Source organism: Coregonus clupeaformis, chromosome 21 (genome assembly GCF_020615455.1).
Source record: "Coregonus clupeaformis isolate EN_2021a chromosome 21, ASM2061545v1, whole genome shotgun sequence".
NCBI lineage: Eukaryota > Metazoa > Chordata > Actinopteri > Salmoniformes > Salmonidae > Coregonus > Coregonus clupeaformis.
Window position 1 is genome coordinate 15992978 of NC_059212.1, and position 23195 is coordinate 16016172.

At 43.3% G+C, this 23195-nt stretch overlaps 3 protein-coding genes across 4 annotated transcripts in view; 2 read left to right on the plus strand and 1 right to left on the minus strand.

Moving 5' to 3' along the window:
- The window catches only part of LOC121535227 (dual specificity testis-specific protein kinase 2), a 29686-nt gene extending 24895 nt beyond the window's left edge, over positions 1 to 4791 (plus strand). For both annotated transcript variants that reach the window (XM_041842083.2, XM_041842084.2), the window contains exons 6-11: positions 121 to 203; positions 931 to 1015; positions 1150 to 1233; positions 1464 to 1550; positions 1739 to 1877; positions 3080 to 4791. In XM_041842083.2, the coding sequence (XP_041698017.1) occupies positions 121 to 203; positions 931 to 1015; positions 1150 to 1233; positions 1464 to 1550; positions 1739 to 1877; positions 3080 to 4023 (1422 nt within the window). In that variant the 3' untranslated portion in view covers positions 4024 to 4791. The remainder of the gene's footprint in view (positions 1 to 120; positions 204 to 930; positions 1016 to 1149; positions 1234 to 1463; positions 1551 to 1738; positions 1878 to 3079) is intronic.
- A 1414-nt stretch (positions 4792 to 6205) lies between these two features.
- On the minus strand, positions 6206 to 11217 carry LOC121535228 (target of EGR1 protein 1). The gene is made up of 7 exons (XM_041842085.1): positions 10807 to 11217; positions 10628 to 10668; positions 8995 to 9091; positions 8749 to 8907; positions 8384 to 8643; positions 8119 to 8281; positions 6206 to 7297 (listed from the first exon to the last, which is right to left on the minus strand). The coding sequence occupies exons 1-7, from the start codon at positions 10918 to 10920 to the stop codon at positions 6317 to 6319; spliced, it is 1815 nt and encodes a 604-aa protein (XP_041698019.1). The 5' UTR covers positions 10921 to 11217; the 3' UTR covers positions 6206 to 6316.
- A 134-nt stretch (positions 11218 to 11351) lies between these two features.
- LOC121535229 (THAP domain-containing protein 2) lies at positions 11352 to 13545 on the plus strand. The gene is made up of 4 exons (XM_041842086.2): positions 11352 to 11967; positions 12179 to 12332; positions 12538 to 12713; positions 12948 to 13545. Exons 1-4 carry the CDS (start codon positions 11818 to 11820, stop codon positions 13323 to 13325), a joined length of 858 nt encoding a protein of 285 aa, XP_041698020.1. The 5' UTR covers positions 11352 to 11817; the 3' UTR covers positions 13326 to 13545.
- The last annotated feature ends 9650 nt before the right edge of the window (positions 13546 to 23195 follow it).

Here is a 23195-nt window from a genome sequence, read left to right on the forward strand (position 1 = left end):
ATTTCTGATTCAGTTCAAGTATGACTGATTTGAGCATTAACTCTGAAAACTTTCCCATTTCCTCCATAAATGTCAGTCATTTTAGAAGCTCATAATGGAATTTGTGCTCACTGTCCTCAGAACTGCCTGATCAAGTCTGATGAGAACGGCTACACAGCAGTGGTCGGAGACTTTGGTCTCGCTGAGAAGATTCCCAGCTATGAGTAAGTCATTTCCACGGAAACGGTTATATATTAAACAGGAGCCAGTGCTATACAAACACAATGTTGGTTGACATTCATTGCTTAAACAGTTTTTAGCACGATACATAAGATAAAGATCAACACTGAAATTGAATCCCACGGTTTAATCAACAAAAACTCAAAAAATAAAATCTAGATTTGCTCCTTTGAGTGGAAGTCCAGTGAAATGTCTCTGTACTAAATGAATGTGGGGCTGGGAGGTAAAGGGATGGAGAAGTGCCAGTAGGAGAGGGTCATTTGATTAGGCAGGAACATGAAGTACTGTTCAGGAATAAAGTGGCGCGCTAGGCTAATAATACCAGAGCAGGTTAAGAAGGTCTCTCTCTCTCTCTCTCTCTCTCTCTCTCTCTCTCTCTCTCTCTCTCTCTCTCTCTCTCTCTCTCTCTCTCTCTCTCTCTCTCTCTCTCTCTCTCTCTCTCTCTCTCTCTCTCTCTCTCTCTCTCTCTCTCTCTCTCTCTTCTCTCTCTCACGACTTCAGTATTACATATTAATCTGATCAAGAATCGGCCTTCTTTCAAAACAAAGTTAGAGAGAAAGAACAAATATTTTGGTTTGTCTAATTGTTGCGATAAATATTGCAAAAATAGTCATTGTGTGATGTACTGTAATGAATTGCATTATTCCCTCACCCAAAAGGCTTGTAAACTCCCAGTCTGTTTATCTTCCTGTACTTGTGTTGTGCCTGCAGTGGTGAGGGGGAGAAGTTGGCTGTGGTTGGCTCTCCCTTCTGGATGGCCCCTGAGGTGCTGCGAAATGAATCCTACAATGAGAAGGTAGGTCCCTGATCTCTAACCCTTGACCTCTACTCTTGACAGGACTGGTCAGGACCACTGGTCTGATACACATCAACCCCCCAAGCTAAGAACTCATCTCAAACGTCTGTCTCTCTGTTTTCTTCCATTTCCAGGCGGATGTGTTCTCCTACGGTATTGTCCTCTGTGAGATTATTGCCCGAATACAGGCCGACCCCGATTACCTTCCTCGCACTGAAGTGAGTATTGCTCCGTTTCCTCAGTCCTCCTCATCCCCTTGATACATCACGTTACATAAGACTAACACTCATAAGACTCATGTCTGGGATCTAGTTGAAATGACGTTGGCACCAGGGGTGAAGAACAGCTTTTTCAATATGTTGGGTTAGATGCCAAAAACAGATTAACATAGATGAAATCCCAGTATGAATTTCCTGTCTGACCTCTCTCTCCACTCCCTCCTTGATAGAATTTTGGCCTGGATTATCATGCCTTCCAGCACATGGCAGGAGACTGTCCTCTTGACTTCCTGCAGCTGGCCTTCAACTGCTGCAACGTGAGTGAGCCCTCAATCTCTCAATTTTCCAAAAACACAAAACTGATTCCAAAATCTTTATTTTCTTGTGTGGGATAGAAACTAGAACACAATCTGATTTAGCAGTACCCCTGATCTTGTTTGACCTGGCTGCTGTATCCCCTCCCTTTCCCCCCACTCCTCACCATGTCCGTGTCCACTTTCTCCAGATGGACCCCAAGCTGCGACCCTCGTTTCCTGAGCTGGTCAAGAGGCTGGAGGAGATCCTGTGTCGGTTGAAGGCCGAGGAGTCTGAACAAGAGAGGATCCCCCTCAGCGGGGACAACGATAAGAAAACCTTCCCTAAAGGTGATGCCTCCAACCACCTCATATCTAACCCCTTCAGAAGCCTGACTGCCATGGCAGTGGAACTGTTTCATGTAATGATTCTTGAAGATCATTTTATGAGGATAGCATAAAATTTGCATGATCAAAACATCATTTTATGAGGATAGCATAACATATGCATGATCAAAACCATAAACATCACCACCTAATAAACTCCCTAAAACAATACAAACTGTGTAAAGATGCCCCTCAGCTACCCATTTCCCTTCAATGTACATTTCCACTGGCAATAAAAGCTTGCCTGGCATGACTGCCATGTTAGCCCGCAGTCCTGCACCACTTGACACCCAGTTTCCATGTAATGGCTGCACAGTGCAGACCAATGGTTTCTTGGAACCAGGAAGAAGCTATTAACCAAGCAGCAGTGGGGCTGCCTCCCAAATGGCACCCATTCCCTTTTATAGTGTAATACTTTTGACCACAACCCACACTATATAGGGAATAGGGTGCCATTTGGGATATACCCCAGGTCTGCTCTAAATAGGTACAGTGGCAAGCCAGGGATGTCCTTTCCCTCCCCAGCGCTGTCCCAAAGAGTCCCCTCAGTCCTTTCCTCTACATTTAGGATGCAGTGTCTGTTGCAGGTTCAAGTTGCCTTACAATTTAGCATGACGTAAACCTCTTAACCTCTTGAGTGTTTCACAATCACCCGATTCTGTGAAGCAAAGAATAAGATATAGTATGGTTATTTGTTGTTAGGTGGAAACCACCATGTATCCTTTGAGTAGGTTGTAAATCATTTGTCTTTTCTCAGATCCTATTTTATTTCTAATTTGGTTCAGGGGCCATTTGGAATGTTAGGGCTGGGCTTTGTTTTTGTTTAGCTGGCTTTCATTCCTCGGCCGGTCCCTCCTTCTTCACTGTTTGTTTACCTTCTGCATCTACATTCTCTGAGGCCCCAGTCCACTTTAGTATTTCTACTTCATATCTTAATTATTGGCATTCACATAATGTTTTGATCTATGCCATTTACTTCAATGTAAGAATTTGGCTGTGCCTTGTTTATTTCTCATGCCTGTACTGTATATCTTTGCATATATTGCCCCTTGGTGGTTACATTGGGAATGAACACTTCAAAACAATAATGTGTTGTGGAGTAGAGATTTGACTGTTGCCACTCTGTCTGTCTCTCTGTGTCTCTGTCTCGCTCTCTCTCTGTCCAGGTGACAAGGTCCAGGGGATTAAGAGGTTGAACCCGTTGGGTCTGCAGGATGATATGATCTCTCCCAAATCACCCCGTCCTCGCCGCAACATCTGGCTGTCCCGCAGCCAGTCAGACATATTTTCCCGCAAGCCCAGCCGTAAGGTGAATGTCCACGACCCCTACTACAACCCGGGGCCCAGGGCTGCGCCAGGGGCCCGCAAGATCAACCCCTTCAATGCCCGCGAGGACCTGTGCGGAGGCAAAATCAAGTTCTTCGATGTGCCCAGCAAGTCTGTGTTCTCCCTGATGTTCGACCTGCACTCTCCCCAGGACAATGTGTTCTCCTCTGGGACCCAGATCCACTCTGGAGCCCCCGTCCACCCGGGTATGTGGCAGGAGACCTGGTTTACTGGCAGACAGTGCCGCTCTCTGCCCGCCTCCCCCCAGCTGGCCCTCTTGGACGGCTGCTGCCCCCTTTCTGCCACCGTCTCCAAGTGTGACCCGGCCCAGCTGGGCCAAGAGGTCCGACAGAAGGTGCTCAGCGCCTGGGCCAGGAAATATGCTGTGATGGAGATCCCTCCTTACTGTGGAGGGAAAGAAACAATACAGGAGGAGAACAGAGTAGATGAGAGCTGGTCTCTCTCTCCCAAGCCCAGTGACAGTACAGAGGCTATGGACTGCTCCAGCAGCCAAGGGAGTCCAGAGGAGGACAACGTCAAGGGCAAACACTTCTGCTGCCCAATGCAGGCCCAGAATGGAGGCCCAGTGGGGGACAGTAGGGACGCAGTGTCTGAGGAGATGGAGGCTGAGGACCAGGAGGGCATGCAGCATCAGGGCACTCCCTGTCCAACTGTCACCATCAGCCCACCCACAAACAGAGACCATCTGAATCCCATTGTACTGATGCCATGTACGGCCCCACAAACCTCCACAGAACTGCCCTCTAAGTGTGACATCATCTAGGTCTAAAACAGGTCAAGGAGAAAGGAGCTTTGTGTGAACTCGTTTTTAACCTAGAGAGAGACGCTCCTCAGATAGGAATGATGCCGTGTGATGATGATCGATGCTCTGCAGATTATTTCTTTATTTTTTAAAGATTTATATTTAATATACTGAGAAAGATGTGTATTTTATTTCTTTAAAAAGGCGCCCCTAAACCAGGGGTCTCATAATTCCTTGCGGTTCTGTGTGTATGCTGGTTTTAAATCACTGCCTTCTCGTTGATGTTCAGTGGTTTTATTGTGTTTATCTTCTGCCGCATGGGGAAATGTAGGAGAGTAGATGTATATGATATTAAAGTAACACTCCAGGGAGAAAGGGTTGGGGTCTGAATGGGAAAACCGCATACTCACTGCCTTTCCAACATTGAGACCCCTACCCCTGCTTCATCGTGATTAGTGGTATTTCTGTACTAGACAATTGTGCCTGCCAGAAAGGAGAGTCCAAGCCATGGTGTAGAGAATAAATCCAGAACATATCAAGGCTAGTTAATGAGTGTGGTTCACCAGACTGAGGTCTCTTATGGAGAATAAAAATAATTGACATTAGAGTGCACTTAAACTTGTAGTAAAACCTAATACTTTGTGTAAATGTACACTCCCACGTGCACCGGAAATTGTTTAAAGGTACGTACAAACATTTTATGATTTAAATGTTTGGTATACACTGAGTGTACAAAACATTAGGAACAACTGCTCTTTCCATAACAAACTGACCAGGTGAAAGCTATGATTCCTTATTGATGTCACCTGTTAAATCCACTTCAGTGTAGATGAAGGGGAGGAGACCGGTTAAAGAAGGATTTTTAACCCTTGGCTTTTGTATGTATGCCATTCAGAGGGTGAATGGGCAAGACAAAATATTTAAGTGCCTTTGAACGGGGTATGGTAGTAGGTGCCAGACGTACCGGTTTGAGTGTATCCAAAACTACAACACTGCTGGTTTTTCACACTCAACTGTTTTCTGTGTGCATCAAGAATGGTCCACCACCCAAAGGACATCCAGCCAACTTGACACAACTGTGGGAAGCATTGGAGTCAACATGGGCCAGCATCCCTGTGGATGCTTTCGACACCTTGTAGAATCCATGCCCTGACGAATTGAGGTTGTTCTGAGGGCAAAAGGGGTGGGGGTGCAACTCAATATTAAGGTGTTCCTAATGTTTTGTACATTCCGTGTATGTTGGTGTGCATGGTTTCTTTCAGTTGACACTGCATACAGAAATACTTATAGATTTTGAACACCAGTTTCATCACATTTACTTTTGTTTTCACTGTACTTTTGTCCATCCTCCATCATGAAAAATGAGAGCTCTATGAATAGAGGAATGATATGTTGTGTTGAAAAGTTGTGGAATTGGGTGTGGCTTGAATGTGTGTAGTTTTGGAATGTGTGATCCACCACACTTATGTTGAGGTGGGTCCTATTTTGGCAAATGGTCTTAAGTTGACAGCTCTGTTGGGTATAAGCAGCACTAGTTAGCAGCACTAGTTAGCATGGCTGGATCACTCCCACTTTTTGGTTCACTACTCCCTTGGCATGTTTTGGTCTACTGAAATACTCCAGTCTAACTACTTTTATAGAAAATTGCACATGAAAGGAAAACATTTTAGTAAACTCTTGTTTATTACTACATTTCTATGCAATAAATTTAAACTGCATCAGGATTGTTTTACATAGTGTATCTATTTTGATATAAAAAAGGAATAGATTTTACGTCTTACTCTGTATGCAATTTGTCTATTAAGGCATGTGTGGATGCCACGCCGTGATTGAGATGTTTGCCAATGTTAGAACTGTCCTTACTTTGTATTTTCAGTTATTTTCCTCCCAGTCTTGGCTGATTTTATGACCATGTATTGGTATGTAACAGGATGTTTCAGCCAAAGCTCAAGAGTTTTGAATTAAATTGTACCTTTTTTTTTTTTTTACGTTGATAAAGGAACATGCGTCTGCAATCGTTTTAAAATAAATGCTTAACTTTAGCATCTTATGCTTATTTCAGTGTGATCCTATGAACGTAGTCATACTGACTGCACTACAGGCTGATGAGAGCTAATGTGAAATAAGAGCTCACTTTTCTCTTTTCCTGCCAAACCTCACATCAAGTTGTTTTCAAGACTCATAAATTACCATGTTTGTCATATAACCAAGGAAAAGCCTTTTTATTGAAACATAATACTGTATCAACAAACATTAAAATGTCTAACTAAAAAGGCTTTATTATAAACAGGGAATACATTTGGAATACATTTGTTTACCCAGTTCCCTCTGCTTTGCTAGCCACACTGCTAGAAAAACTCTTTCCCCACACAATGTCCATCTTGTGCATGTGAGCCTTGGAGGACTTAGAGAAGGTGCTCTTGACAATATGCATCGGGACAGACTTACCACTGAGGTAAACCTTGTTCAGGCACTCAGGGAGCCAGGACTCTGAACCCGGTGACTCACCTACTCTCTCTGTCAGAGTGGCGGCATAAGAGAAGATGTAGCCGGTCATGAATGCATCAAACCCTGCCCGGTGGGTACCTCCCTCCAGCTTCTTCCTCATGGACTTTTCTTTCTTTGCTGCATCCGGTGTGGCCAGAGGCTGTGGCTCTGACACTCCATTTTCTTCTTCCTTTGCTGCATCTGGTGTGGCCAGAGGCTGTGGCTCTGACACTTCATTTTCTTCTTCCTTTGCTGCATCTGGTGTGGCCAGAGGCTGTGGCTCTGACACTTCATTTTCTTCTTCCTTTGCTGCATCCGGTGTGGCCAGAGGCTGTGGCTCTGACACTTCATTTTCTTCTTCCTTTGCTGCATCTGGTGTGGCCAGAGGCTGTGGCTCTGACACTCCATTTCCTTCCACCTTTTCTTTGTCAGTCTTAATTTCTTCATCTGCAGACACAGCCTGTGGCTCTGCGACTCTGTTGCCTTCCTCCTCTACCTTCTCTGTAATTTTCTCACCGCTCTCTGACCCCTGTGCCGGAGTCCCATCTACCTGCTCTGTGACAGGGGTAGGTTTGCTGTCTGTGGCAGGGATCACCTGGTCTGGGCCCTGCTCTCCATCATTCAGCTCCATATGGGCCTGCTTATTATTGGGGGCACCTTCAAAGTCAACGTTCCCCTGAGAAGAGTTTTTTCTTTTCCTCTTCCGTTTCTTTTTCTTTTCCACCTTGTTTTTTTCATCGTGCTGGATGATGAGGTCTGTGTCATGTGACAAGGGACACTGTGACCCATTGGGGCACCAACCGTAAGCCTGCCAAATACAGAAGACGTTAAGTTAGTGATAAATTGGACTGATTTACTTGACTTAACTGTATGCAAGCATTGTGTTATCTTGCCAACCCCCATTGTCACACCTCTGAGAAGCAAAGGTTCTGTTGTCTTTACAGGTCTGACATCTGATTGGAGGTTAACTTTACAGTAATGCTATTGGTCAACAACTCAGATTTTGAATCCAAACAACTCAGATGCTTATAAAAGGGTCTTAGATTCATTGTCTTTCACTTTTTTGTTCCTGAACTGCTGTGGTGAGATACCTACACACTCTCTCTCACGCAACATGCTTAGAATAATGCTTTGTAACTTAAGCTCTATATGTGAATCCATTCATTTTACAAAGTTATTAAATAATACTTGCTTTGATATTCGCTCCTCATGACCATTCCTTGATCTTAGTCTGCTAAATGCATAATACTTGATTGCACATGGTTTACATAGTCTCTTGCATATTGCTCTTTATCTTATGTAGGCAGATAATTAATTGAATGGGTTAATTGCATAGTCTTATTAACGAGTTGCATGTGGGGTGTATATATATATAATATACTTATGATAAATATTACCCCACTACACTTGTGTCAGCTGAAGTGTAACAGGGTCATGATGCAGAGTCAAGACACTGCATTGTTCAGATTAAGTTTATCATTAGAAATATGGCTTGGTTATACACTAGTTATTGCAAAATAACAGAGTCCATGAAGTGCCCCAGTGCTGATCATTATGTCACACACATTTTAGAGATCCTTTAAAACAGAATCTGGGCTTGCCTACAAGTTTGAGAAGTGATGTACTTACAGAGAAGCGCTGGCAGACATTCAGCGGTCCCTCGAGGCTAGACCCGGCCAGACAGGGCCTGTAGTCCACATAGCTGGACAGGTGGCCTGAGTATTTGCAAAACTCCAGGAACAGATGGCGTCCATTACCACCAACCTCAAGAGACTTGCTGTTGTCCAATTTACTGTGAAAAAAAAGGAAGAACACCAAAAATACTGTAACTACTTCCTTGAATGTGTAGTAGTATGGGTGGAAATAAGTCATATTTAGAGTTTAGTATACTTACCATTTCTTGTAGGCATACTCTAGGTAAGAGGCAGCAAAGCGCAGCTCATACTCTGTGGCGTACTTGGTGTCATATATCCCAGCTGGGAACATCTGGGACAGGTCAGCAGTGAAAGTGGCAAGTTTATCTGGCAGGTGGGCATAGAAGCACTGATATAGGAATACCATGTCGATCAAGCCATTGTGTAGAACCAATGGCTTGCGAGCACGCAGGAGTTCTACAAACAGCATCCGCATGTTCATTCCATGGGCATCCCCTCCCTGGATCAAGAAAGGAACAGAACTCTGGATCACTTCACCACTTAAAGGTAACAATAAGGAATAGTCCACGATCTATGACTGATCACAACAAAATCTTGATCTCACCTTGTCATTGCCCTTGAGATAAGGGACACCTTCAGCATATTGTTTGTTGAAGTCAAATCCATGTTGCACCAGGAACTGCACAGACTGTGGTTCAATTACGTACTCCTCATCGCAGAGCAACGTCAGGTTGTACACCTGAACAAGGTACGTATCATCATCCTGGAAAGAGATAATACATAAATTAAAATAATGTAACATTTGATGTTAAACTTTCTGAATGTCAAAATGTGCAAAGGATACATTTACCTTGTTTTCACGTTTCTTATAACAAGCAAACCCAAGGGAGAGAATGGAGCGTGTGCGAGCTGCATTGCATATGGCTTTGTAACGCTCCTCTATGCATCTTAAAATGAAAACAGAGATAGATCCAATGTAAAACTTGAGATAGCATAGTGAAAGTACATTGGGTAAACCCAATTGAATTAAATAACTTTTTGACAGCATCCCTTTTGATTTAAACAAAACTGTCCATACATGTTTGCCCATGGAAGAAGTGGTCAGAAAGTGACTTTTTGGACCTGAATGCCAAAACATTCAGGAGATAAAGGTGCTCAAAGTTGACCCATTTTGCATACCCCACCATACCATGGAGACATCAGTCTTTCTTCATCACCGGAAAAGATAAACGGCTGAGATTGATCATCATTTAAAAGATTACAAACTGGTTTTTTATCAAAATGATGTCAGATTTTGATATATTTGCATATGTTAGACCCTATTTCACGTCTGAAGTTTTTGTGTAGTGCCCACCATCGGTTGAGACAGCATGCTCTTGAATACAGGGCGGCTGTCATTTCAATCATATAAATAGATTTCATAGAATAGACCTATCCCTTCAGACCACTGCAATTTTGCTGGTACACCATTGAAATGTAAATTGAATTGAAATTTGAACTTCTAATTAGTACAACAAAGATGAAAGCCAGTCCACCCACTGTCGAATATCAACTTAAATCATCATGTCTTTTCTATGATCTATATTTCAAGAGGTTTCCTATGGAGGATTGACAGTATATAATAATAATATGCCATTTAGCAGACGCTTTTATCCAAAGCGACTTACAGTCATGCGTGCATACATTTTTGTGTATGGGTGGTCCCGGGGATCGAACCCACTACCTTGGCGTTACAAGCGCCGTGCTCTACCAGCTGAGCTACAGAGGACCACAGTATAATTTAAAACAACCGATATTCCCATTCAAGTCAACATTCTCTTATGTATGGACCTCCAACCATCTTTGTGGTATCATTTGAAAGTTGACATTTCAATTTTATTCCCATTTTAGTACTTTTATCAGCCAAAACATGACACCCACCCTGTATCCAAGAGCATGTTGTGTCTGAACCACACAACACAAAAACCTTAGATTATGTAAAATAGGGTATAATCTACAACATGTGCAAATATGAAGAAAACCCCCCAGATGTTACTAACCTGATTCATCTTATCAACCTGTTAATTATTAGAATCAGGTGTGCTAGATTAGGGTTGGAGCAAAAACCTACAGGACAGTAGGTAGCTCTCCAGGAACAGGGTTGGGCAGTCCTGGGTTAAACAATGATTACATTTTTATTTTAAAATAATAATAATAATAATAACAATACAATAGTTTGACAACCCTGTGTGTAAGCTTTTAAATTATATAAATCTCAGCCGTTTGAAAATATGGATGTCTCGTGGTATGATGGGGTATGAAAAATGGGTCAACTTTGAGCACCTCTTGATTATTTTGGCACTCAGGTCCAAAAAGTCGCTTTCTGAATGGATGGTTTCGTTCAAATCAAAAGGGGTGCTGTCAAAAAGTGACTTAATTCAAATGGATTTACCCCATTAGCTACATTAAATAATGAAGAAAAACACAGAATCAACCACACTCACTCTGCCAGCAAAGCTTTTCTGCTTCCAAGGCCACTCAATTCCTGAAACAAAACAGAATGCAGACAGAATGAGTGTCAATGGGCCTACATAAAGGTTTTTAACACAATGTACAGAACGTAAACAATGCATGTAAGTCACCCACAGCTATGTTTGTCTGCTAAACTCGCTGTAACACTTACTGTATCCAGTGCAATGTAGGAGGCAGTCTTGATTGCAAGGACCATTGCAGGCCACAGTTCTTTGAAATTATCATTCTGCACATCAATAACAGGGACTACCATGGAGGATGTCATAGCTAACTTGTTAATATTTTGGAGCACAACCAAAATGTTCAACTCAGTGTAAGCTAGCTAGTTAGCTAGTGAAGCTAACTGAACACTGTGGCGGAAGTGACTATACTTATTGAATGGTCAGGGAACTCATTGCAGAAGGTTTTCGGTTGTCCAATGAAAGCTTTCTGTTCACTACTATGCGATATTCTTCACGTTTGTCGGATTGCATTGATTCGTTTGTCAATAATAGTTTTCAGGGAGGAAGACCCAAATTCATGGCAAGAATGAAGCGCAGGTTCAGCTGTAAACATCCAACGAACGTGGTCTGAATGGGGTCCTCACAGATGTTACACCAACAACACACAAAGGACCCCAGTAGGAGTGTACAAAGTTTTCCAATTCAAAATTTAAATATTCGTTAATACCTTTCTATAATCACTAAATTTTCAATATGGGGACAATGTCGACTAAATAGACGTTGTATATTTTGTTAATCTGCATAATTCGAAATTTAATTAATGCTATTGTATACTTCTCTTGAATAAATATTTAAAGCATGCAGTGTAATGGCCAGCGCAACCCTGTGACGTCAGCAAACAACCGTTGAGGACAAGTGCGCCATTTTGGCTCAAACAAAGTCGGAATTGATTTACTTTGCAATTTGATATTATTTGGCATGCTAACATCGCTTAATATTTTTGTGAATCTTTGGGATGAGATAAAATATCTTATGTGAGCTCATGTTTCAACCCATGTTGTATTTAGTTTTGTTTCCTATGAGAACAAGTGTAAAGTTCTGTTAGCATTAGCCTCAGCTAGCTACATGCTAGCTCTGTCGTTTGATTGCAAACACTGGCTCTATAGTTAGCTTGCTAGCAAGCTACATTTAGCAGTTTTTGACTTGTTAGCTCGATAGGTATGGGTGGGTGCTCCGCTCCAAATTGCTCGAACTCAACAACCATTGGGAAGCAACTGTTTCGTTTTCCAAAAGAGCCCATACGCAAGAATAAATGGCTTGTAAACTGCCGGCGTAATTTTGTACCAACTCCACATTCCAGACTGTGCCAGGCAAGTTTATGGGTGACCAACGTTACTGGCTAGCTAGTTTAGTCCACCAGTCAACAGTTTCCCAACTCCAAATTAGGACAACAAAACATGTTGACATGTTTATCTACACTTTTAATATCATAACCTAATTGATTGAATGCAATATATAATGCACCAAGAGAAAATACATCGATATTTAGCTAGCTAATCCTACAGCTATGTCTTCTTGCAGGACCATTTTGAGCTGAGTCAGTTTGAAGAAATCGCCAGGTCGCCAGCAGGGGGAAAGAAGCTGAAACCAAACGCTATCCCCACTCTTTTCCATGTGCAAAATCCACCTTATCCCATCACCCCACAGATAGTGCTACCACTCAAACCAGAGCCAGGTAACTTTACTTTTTTCTTTATTTCTTAAAATCACAATAACATCTGTGAAATTAGATATTGACACATTATCAGATAGCCTACTATTGTCAGATAGTAGTAGGCCTAATGCAAATGTTGGTCCAGTTGAGCTAACACACAACTGATTGTAACAGTGGATCAAGTGAGTGATTTGGGTGTGTTGTTTAATGTTCTCTGTATACCAAGTGGAGAGGGATCTGAATGTGGGGGATCATGGCTACGCAAGGCGACAACCAACTCTGGGCATGGAGGAAGATGCTGATGAACTACACAAGGCAGAGGAACGTCCCTGCACCCATTGTCAACCTTACAAAACCCTGCTGGAACAAGAAATGCAACACACTGCCAGACTTCAGAAAGAGGTGTGTTGGTAGCTCCTTTTTCCCAACTATTTCAAACTATTGCCTCATATTTCCTAAAACATCTTTCTCTAGTCAAACCTTTTCAGTGTGAAGTATTGTTATGTTATGTGAAATTATACAATGGACCCTTTACGCTTTCAGTCATAAGAATTATCTCACAGAGAAGAACAACAAAACATTTTGTGAGAATCTTTGAAAAGATAACACCTCCTCAACATGTTATCTTGTGTGCAGGCTGAGGAAATGAAGAAGAGGATGTTCAAACTGGACAGAATAGAGAGGGGCCTCCAGACATTTCTGTATGAAGACCAGATCCGTGCCCTGACCCTGACCAAGCGTTCCCGGAGAGCTGTGTGGTCCCACGAGACAGTCCTGAAGGCCCGTAAGATCCGATGTGCAGTCGGTGCCAAGGGTTACGAATTCCTTCGGGAGTTAGGCTACCCTTTGCCCTCTTATAGAACTTTATGTAACCGCCTGGAGGAAAAAATCATGGTGACGACAGCCATGGGCTGTGATGAGCTTGCAGAGCTTGGTCTAGGAATCATATCCACATGTGACAGTCCAGAGGGAGATGGGGACAATGAGGAGGCTTTCATTGGAGTGATGTCATGACTCATGAAAGAGAGATTTTCGATCAATTTGTTTGAATGTGTGTTTCATTTTGAAGGATGTAACGCAAAATGACAGGACAATATAGCAAAGACTGATGACAGCTAGTAGGCCTATGTGGTGAAGAAAATGTGGAAGCATATGCACAATGGGAGATGTTTGTGTTAAAGCATTCTTGGTTCTGGACTTGGTTTCATATAAAAGTGGTTTTTAGAATGGTTTACTCATGCTAAAGAATTTTGTGTTTATTTTGGGGATGGAACATAAGCGCCTTCAAAACAATAAAGAGCAGCAGTCATCTCCCTTAAAGCTGCAATCAGCAGTAGAAACAATAACAAAGTGACCTCAGTAAAAAGCTGAGGGATGGAGCTTGAGGAATTGAATCACTCTCAAATTCATAGACAGACCTATGGATGCAAGGATTGACCATCCATGATATCAAATTATAGTTTTAATGTTTTGAGGCTATATAGTGTTTGTTTACATTTTCTTTGTCTACAAACATTGGAGTAAAACAAGCTTATATTTGGAGTTCTAATGGGGCACGACAGTTGAACTAAGCTCATGAGGCATTTATAAGTTATATTCTTCAAGAATGAATGGGTACATATCATTAATTTATAAGTCCAAAAATTGATGTAGCAACTGCTAATTGTCCCTTTAAGCTTTGAAGCTGCAATTTCAAACCACCTTTCTGTGCTCAATGTGGGGTCATAATTCAGAAGCTATGCTAATCATTTGCTGTACACCTTTTGTCTTCAGCTGAGAATGTTTGACAAATGCAAAGGAACAGCAGAATTTTAACCACTGTTTGCAGAGTTTTTAGTTGCCCTTCATTGTCACTTATGTTAAGTGGACAAATTGGAGGATTCGTTTGTATTTTGTAATGGGAATCAGTTTAGCTGCATTTGGAAACTGCAATGCAGTATACAGCCATTGGAGAACTGGTAGCTGCAGTGTATACTGGCTGCGCCTCCTGAACTTAGGTTGAATAACCTGAGGCTTATTTTGTTACAATCACTAATGGGATATTAGCCAGCAAGCAGAACAGCAAGCAGAACCTCTGGGTGGGAGGAGGTTTGTAGACAACACACTAAAGAGGCAGGAGAGTATACAGTACCCTTATCAAAACAATGGTACTGTAGAAGAATAAAGAAATCTATCAAGTAGGGCTGGGAATTGCCAGGGACCTCATGATACAATATTATCACGATACTTTGGTGCCGATACAATATGTATTGCGATTCTCACGATTCTGTATTGCAATTCGATGTTTGGTATTTTATTAGGATCCCCATTAGCTGTTGCAGCAGTTACTCTTCCTGGGGTCCACACAAAACATGAAACATTACATAATACAGAACATTAATAGACAAGAACAGCTCAAGGACAGAACTACATCTATTTTTTTAAAGGCACACGTAGCCTACATATCAATACATACACACAAACTATCTAGGTCAAAAAGGGGAGAGGCATTGTGCCGTGAGGTGTTGCTTTATCTGTTTTTTGAAACCAGGTTTGCTGTTCATTTGAGCAATATGAGATGGAACGGAGTTCTATATAATACTGTATGCTTTCTTGAATTTGTTCTGGATTTGGGGACTGTGAAAAGACCTCTGGTGGCATGTCTGGTGGGGTAAGTGTGTGTGTCAGAGCTGTGTGTAAGTTGACTATGCAAACAATTTGGGATTTTTAACACAATCTTTCTTATAAAAAGAAGAAGTGATGCAGTCAGTCTCTCCTCAACTCTTAGTCAAGAGTTCCAAACATATTGATCATATGTCTGCTGCAAAGGGACAAGAAAGAGCCATGAGAAAACAAGTTTTGATCAGTCATGGAAATAAAAGTGCTTAAAACAAATTGGCTCCGTATTTAAAAAGACGATGGAGAACAAGCTATGAAGGAAAAATACTGGAGTTTTGGTGCAGGTACAGTGAACTAGCGCAAAAATAATATTGCGATATTGTCAAAACGATACATTGTCAAAAATAATATCCCGATATGTAACTACCGATTTTTGTTCCCCCTATCACTACTATCAAGTAGGCTGCCTATGTTTGTGGCTTTTGTTTTTTGTAGTGTTGAAGCATTCACTTTTATCAACAAAGTGTGAAACATTGTTTTGCAAAGGAGACCATACCATACTCATAGTACTATAACTATACTGAACAAAAATATAAACGCAATATGTAAAGTGTTGGTCCCATGTTTCATGAACTGAAATTAAAGATCCCAAAAATTTTCCATATGCACAAAAAGCTTATTTCTCTCAAATTGTGTGCACAAATGTGTTGTGAGTGAGCATTTCTCCTTTGCCCAGATAATCCATCCCCCTGACAGGTGTGGCATATCAAGAAGCTGGTTAAACAGCATGATCATTACACAGGTGCACCTTGTGCTGGGGACAATAAAAGGTCACTCTAAAATGTGCAGTTTTGTCACAACACAATGCTACAGATGTCTCAATTATTGAGGGAGCATCCAATTGGATGCTGACTGCAGGAATGTCCACCAGAGCTGTTGCCAGAGAATTGAATGTTAATTTCTCTGTCATTAGCTAACTCCAACGTCGTTTTAGAGAATTTGGCAGTACGTCCAACCGGCCTCACAACCGCAGACCACGTGTAACCACGCCAGCCCAGGACCTCCACATCCGGCTTCTTCACCTGCGGGATTGTCTGAGATCAGCCACCTGGACAGCTGATGAAACTGAGGAGTAGTTCTGTCTGTAATAAAGCCCTTTTGTGGGGAAAAATGAATTCTGATTGGTTGGCTCCTAAGTGGGAGGCCTATGCCCAGTTATTTGAAATCCATAGATTAGGGCCTAATTTATTTATTTAAATAGACTGATTTCCTTATATGAACTGTAACTCAGTAAAATTGTTGCATGTTGCGTTAATATGTTTGTTACATTTACATTTACATTTTAGTCATTTAGCAGACGCTCTTATCCAGAGCGACTTACAGGAGCAATTAGGGTTAAGTGCCTTGCTCAAGGGCACATTAACGTCATTTAGCAGACGCTCTTAGCCAGAGCGACTCACAAATTGGTGCGTTCACCCTATAGCCAGTGGGATAACCACTTTACAATTTGGGGGGGTTAGAAGGATTACTTTATCCTATCCCAGGTATTCCTTAAAGAGGTGGGGTTTCAAATGTCTCCGGAAGGTGGTGAGTGACTCCGCTGTCCTGGCGTCGTGAGGGAGCTTGTTCCACCATTGGGGTGCCAGAGCAGCGAACAGTTTTGACTGGGCTGAGCGGGAGCTATGCTTCCGCAGAGGAAGGGAGCCAGCAGGCCAGAGGTGGATGAACGCAATGCCCTCGTTTGGGTGTAGGGACTGATCAGAGCCTGAAGGTACAGAGGTGCCGTTCCCCTCACTGCTCCATAGGCAAGCACCATGGTCTTGTAGCGGATGCGAGCTTCAACTGGAAGCCAGTGGAGTGTGCGGAGGAGGGGGGTGACGTGAGAGAACTTGGGAAGGTTGAACACCAGACGGGCTGCGGCATTCTGGATGAGTTGTAGGGGTTTAATGGCACAGGCAGGGGAGGCCAGCCAACAGCGAGTTGCAGTAGTCCAGACGGGGAGATGACAAGTGCCTGGATTAGGACCTGTGCCGCTTCCTGTGTAAGGCAGGGTCGTACTCTCCGAATGTTGTAGAGCATGAACCTGCAGGAGCGGGTCACCGCCTTGATGTTGGCGGAGAACGACAGGGTGTTGTCCAGGGTCACGCCTAGGCTCTTCGCACTCTGGGAGGAGGACACAGCGGAGTTGTCAACCGTGATGGCGAGATCACGGAACGGGCAGTCCTTCCCCGGGAGGAAGAGCAGCTCCGTCTTGCCAGGGTTCAGCTTGAGGTGGTGATCCGTCATCCATACTGATATGTCTGCCAGACATGCAGAGATGCGATTCGCCACCTGGTTATCAGAAGGGGGAAAGGAGAAGATTAGTTGTGTATCGTCAGCGTAGCAATGATAGGAAAGGCCATGTGAGGATATGACAGAGCCAAGTGACTTGGTGTATAGGGAGAAAAGGAGAGGGCCTAGAACTGAGCCCTGGGGGACACCAGTGGTGAGAGCACGTGGTGCGGAGACAGCTTCGCCACGCCACTTGGTAGGAGCGACCGGTCAGGTAGGACGCAATCCAGGGAGTGAGCCGCGCCGGAGATGCCCAGCTCGGAGAGGGTGGAGAGGAGGATCTGATGGTTCACAGTATCAAAGGCAGCAGACAGGTCTAGAAGGACAAGAGCAGAGGAGAGAGAGTTAGCTTTAGCAGTGCGGAGAGTCTCCGTGACACAGAGAAGAGCAGTCTCAGTTGAATGACCAGTCCTGAAACCTGATTGATTTGGATCAAGAAGGTCATTCTGAGAGAGATAGCAAGAGAGTTGGCTAAAGACGGCACGCTCAATAGTTTTGGAAAGAAAAGAAAGAAGGGATACTGGTCTGTAGTTGTTGACATCAGTGGGGTCGAGTGTTGGTTTTTTGAGAAGGGGAGCAACTCTCGCTCTCTTGAAGACGGAAGGGACATGGCCAGCGGTCAAGGATGAGTTGATCAGCGAGGTGAGGTAGGGGAGAAGGTCACCGGAGATGGTCTGGAGAAGGGAGGAGGGATGGGGTCAAGCGGGCAGGTTGTTGGGCGGCCTGCAGTCACAAGTCGCAGGATTTTATCTGGAGAGAGAGGGGAGAAAGAAGTCAAAGCATAGGGTAGGGCAGTGTGAGCAGGACCAGCAGTGTCATTAGACTTAACAAACGAGGATCGGACGTCGTCAACCTTCTTTTCAAAGTGGTTGACGAAGTCATCCACAGAGAGAGAGGAGGGGGGATTCAGGAGGGAGGAAAATGTGGCAAAGAGCTTCCTAGGGTTAGAGGCAGATGCTTGGAATTTAGAGTGGTAGAAGGTGGCCTTAGCAGCAGAAACAGATGAAGAAAATGTAGAGAGGAGGGAGTGAAAAGATGCCAGGTCGGCAGGGAGTTTAGTTTTCTTCCATTTCCGCTCCGCTGCCCGGAGCTCTGTTCTGTGAGCTCGCAATGAGTCATCAAGCCACGGAGCTGGAGGGGAGGACCGAGCCGGCCGGGAGGATAGGGGGACACAGAGAGTCAAAGGATGCAGAAAGGGAGGAGAGGAGGGTTGAGGAGGCAGAATCAGGAGATTGGAGGGAGAAGGATTGAGCAGAGGGAAGAGATGATAGGATGGAAGAGGAGAGAGTAGTGGGAGAGAGAGAGCGAAGGTTGCGGCGGCGCATTACTATCTGTGTAGGGGCAGAGTGAGTAGTGTGGGAGGAGAGCGAGAGAGAAAAGGAAACAAAGTAGTGGTCGGAGACATGGAGGGGAGTTGCAGTGAGATTAGTAGAGGAGCAGCATCTAGTGAAGATGAGGTCAAGCGTATTGCCTGCCTTGTGAGTAGGGGGGACGGTGAGAGGGTGAGGTCAAAAGAGGAGAGGAGTGGAAAGAAGGAGGCAGAGAGAAATGAGTCAAATGTGGACATAGGGAGGTTGAAATCCCCCAAAACTGTGAGGGGTGAGCCATCCTCAGGGAAGGAACTTATCAAGGCGTCAAGCTCATTGATGAACTCTCCAAGGGAACCTGGAGGGCGATAGATGACAAGGATATTAAGCTTAAATGGGCTAGTGACTGTGACAGCATGGAATTCAAATGAGGAGATAGACAGATGGGTTAGGGGAAAAACTGAGAATGTCCACTTGGGAGAGATGAGGATTCCTGTACCACCACCCCTCTGACCAGATGCTCTCGGGGTATGCGAGAACACATGGTCAGACGAGGAGAGAGCAGTAGGAGTAGCAGTGTTTTCAGTGGTGATCCATGTTTCCGTCAGCGCCAGGAAGTCGAGGGACTGGAGGTTGGCATAGGCTGGGATGAAGTCAGCTTTGTTGGCAGCAGAACGGCAGTTCCAGAGGCTGCCTGCGACCTGGAATTCCACGTGGGTGGTGCGTGCAGGGACCACCAGGTTAGAGAGGCAGCAGCCACGCGGTGTGGTGCGTTTGTGTAGCCTGTGCAGAGAGGAGAGAACAGGGATAGGCAGAGGCATAGTTGACAGGCTGTAGCAAATGGCTACAAAAATGCAGAGGAGATCGGAATGAAATGAGCTAAGCAACTGGGAGAGGAGAGAGCAGGGCCTCCCTCACCAAAAACTTCTACCTCAGAAACTAAAATTGTTTCACTGAACCACCCGAACAAAAACTCTCCCAACTTCCACCTTTAGAAATCAGAATTGTTGTGAACCACAGCGGTTCAATGTTTAAAGGAATAGACTCAACCCACTTTATTCAGCTAGCTAACTATGACACCATAGCTAACTAGCAAGCTAGCATCCAATAACAATAACACACCGTTTAGCACCAACACTTGGTCACAACAAACCACCAATAGTGTGATAACACACTAAACAGATCATTCGTGTCTGTGTCAAGTTCCTTTCATGACGCAGCAATGATTAGACGTTGGCTAGCTAGGACAAGTATATTGTATTTAGCTACTACCGTACAGTTAGCTGGTCGTGTTGGGTAGCTAGCAATGGCCACTGTGTTGACTTTGTTTGAAGAACGGCTAGCTAGCTAGCTTCGTGCTACACCCGGCACACAATGGCTACTGTGTTGACTCTGACTCTGTTCGAAAAACGGCTAGTTAGCTCGCTTCGTGCTACAGCCGGCACGGCCGAAGACACTGCCAAGACACACCAATAGTGTGATAACACACTAAACAGATCATTCGTGTCTGTGTCAAGTTCCTTTCATGACGCAGCAATGATTAAACGTTGGCTAGCTAGGACAAGTATATTGTAGTTAGCTACTACAGTACAGTTAGCTGGTCGTGTTGGGTAGCTAGCAATGGCCACTGTGTTGACTTTGTTTGAAGAACGGCTAGCTAGCTAGATTCGTGCTACACCCGGCACACAATGGCTACTGTGTTGACTCTGACTCTGTTCGAAAAACAGCTAGTTAGCTCGCTTCGTGCTACAGCCGGCACGGCCGAAGACACTGCCAAGACACAGTAACTACCCACAACAACCCACGATGCCTAGCTATGACGCCGTAGCTAACCAGCAAGCTAGCATCCATTAACACACAATTTAGCACCAATACTTGGTTACAACAAACTGCCAAGAGTGTGTTAGCACACTAAACAGATAATTCATGTCCGTGTCTAGTTCCTTTCATAACGCATAACGCAGCAAAAAATTTTACGTTGGCTAGCAGCACATTAACATTGGAAACAGCTCTCCAGCGTTGCTAATCGTTACCAGTAGCTACCCGCTAGCTAGCTAGCCTCGTGCTTCGATACTAACCTACAATTACCTACGGAAACCTACAATAACAACAATACTAACCTATAATAAATACAATACCTAACTACAGCTAACTACCTACCTACGATCTAATACATGGTTAAGCTTTACTCAACACCATATGAGAAGCTTACCTCCTGCTTACCTCCAGCTAGAGAAAAACACAACCTCTCCCGACAAGCTTCTTGTTGCCCAAGTTTGTTCAGTATAGATACTATGAAACTATGAAACTATGAAACTGATTCATGTTACAGGAACTATTCTGTATATATCCCTGACATATTATCTTCGGATTAGTATTAATATCTATAGTGCTCCACTGGAATGCTGTGACCTTTGAAAAGCCATGCCCATCACACTGTAAATGTACTTTTAGCCTGTACTGTACTTTGACCTAATCATTCAGGGGAGAAAGAGCATTGCTGTGTTTTTCCGAAATTCTGAGAGCCAAAAGAGGGGGAGAAAATATGTTTGTACGACGGTAGATGTTTTTTACTCCAAATATGAAAAGACCATTGGTGCTGAAGTTTTTTGGAGTTCTCAGAATCATACAGGCTACTTGTAGACGTGTTTGTATGTCACACATTTATTCTTCTCCCACACAGTTGGACCCCTGACCCACTTCTTCGTAAACCTTGCTAAATTGTGATCAATAATGCCTCATGGTGTAGCACACTAATGGTCAAAGGTTTTAGAACACCTATTCATTCAAGTCTTTTTCTTTATTTTTACTATTTTCTACATTGTAGAATAATAGTGAAGACATCAAAACTATGAAATAACACATATAGAATCATGTAGTAACCAAAAAAGTATTAAACAAATCAAAATATATTTTATATTTGAGATTCTTCAAATAGCCACCCTTTGCCTTGATGACAGCTTTGCACACTCTTGGCATTCTCTCAACCAGCTTCATGAGGTAGTCACCTGGAATGCATTTAATTTAACTAGTGTGCCTTCTTAAAAGTGAATTTGTGGTATTTCTTTCCTTCTTAATGCGTTTGAGCCAATCAGTTGTATTGTGACAAGGTAGGGGGGCTATACAGAAGTTATTTGGTAAAAGATCAAGTCCATATTATGGCAAGAACAGCTCAAATAAGCAAAGAGAAACGACAGTCCATCATTACTTTAAGACATGAAGGTCAGTCAATATGGAACATTTCAAGAACTTTGAACGTTTCTTCAAGTGCAGTCGCAAAAACCATCAAGCACTATGATGAAACTGTCTCTCATGAGGACCGCCACAGGAATGGAAGACCCAGAGTCACCTCTGCAGCAGAGGATAAGTTCATTAGAGTTACCATCCTCAAGAATTCCAGCCCAAATAAATGCTTCACAGAGTTCAAGTAACAGACACATCTCAACATCAGCTGTTCAGAGGGGACTGTGTGAATCAGGCCTTCATGGTCAAATTGCTGCAAAGAAACCACTACTGAAGGACACCAATAAGAAGAAGAGACTTGCTTGGGCCAAGAAACACAAGCAATGGACATTAGACTGGTGGAAATGTGTCCTTTGGACTGGAGTCCAAATTTGAGATTTTTGGTTCAAACTGCCATGTCTTCGTGAGATGCGGTGTGGGTGAACGGATGATCTCCGCATGTGTATTTCCCACCGTAAAGCATGGAGGAGGAGGTGTTATGGTGTGGGGGTGCTTTGCTGGTGACACTGTCTGTGATTTATTTAGAATTTAAGGCACACTTAACCAGCATGGCTACCACAGCATTCTGCAGCGATACGCCATCCCATCTGGTTTGCACTTAGTGGGACTATCATTTGTTTTTCAACAGGACAATGACCCAACACACCTCCAAGCTGTGTAAGGGCTATTTGACCAAGAAGGAGAGTGATGGAGCGCTGCATCAGATGACCTGGCCTCCACAATCCCCCGACCTCAACCAATTGAGATGGTTTTGGATTAGTCCGACCGCAGAGTGAAGGAAAAGCAGCCAACAAGTGCTCAGCATATGTGGGAACTCCTTCAAGACTGTTGGAAAAGCATTCCAGGTGAAGCTGGTTGAGAGAATGCCAAGAGTCATCAAGCTGTCATCAAGGCGAAGGGTGGCTATTTGATGAATCTGAAATATAAAATATATGTTGATTTGTTTAACACTTTTTTGGTTACTACATGATTCCATATGTGTTATTTCATAGTTTTGATGTCTTCACTATTATTCTACAATGTAGAAAATAGTAAAAAATAAATAAAAAATAAACTTGAATGAGTAGGTGTGTCCAAACTTTTGACTGGTAGTGTATATATACACTCAGTTTGATAATGTTGTTTTTGAAGGTTTACACAACCCTTTTCTTTCCAAAGTGTTCCTGTTTTGGTATTATTTGTCAGCCATCACACATACAGTATATGATCATGGAATGCAGTGTCTTGGATCTGGTATCTATAACATTTATTAGAATACAATATCATTTGAGGAATTTTGCCTGACCATTAATTACATTATACAAAAATGTAGCCTCATAGAGAAGAAAACATATCTGGAATTGACAGGTTAGTGTTTGGGTTTCACAACCCTCTTACCCTAAAGTAAACACAGTGGCTTACTCTG

Coding starts and splice junctions, on each gene's coding strand:
- LOC121535228 (XM_041842085.1), bottom strand. CDS start 10,920: ATGACATCCTCCATGGTAGTCCCTGTTATTGATGTGCAGAATGATAAT. Junction 9,092..10,627: donor AGAAAAGCTTTGCTGGCAGA/GTGAGTGTGGTT, acceptor TTTCATTTTAAG/ATGCATAGAGGAGCGTTACA. Junction 8,644..8,748: donor ATCTCAAGGGCAATGACAAG/GTGAGATCAAGA, acceptor TTCTTGATCCAG/GGAGGGGATGCCCATGGAAT.
- LOC121535229 (XM_041842086.2), top strand. CDS start 11,818: ATGGGTGGGTGCTCCGCTCCAAATTGCTCGAACTCAACAACCATTGGG. Junction 11,968..12,178: donor CACATTCCAGACTGTGCCAG/GCAAGTTTATGG, acceptor GTCTTCTTGCAG/GACCATTTTGAGCTGAGTCA. Junction 12,714..12,947: donor CTGCCAGACTTCAGAAAGAG/GTGTGTTGGTAG, acceptor TCTTGTGTGCAG/GCTGAGGAAATGAAGAAGAG.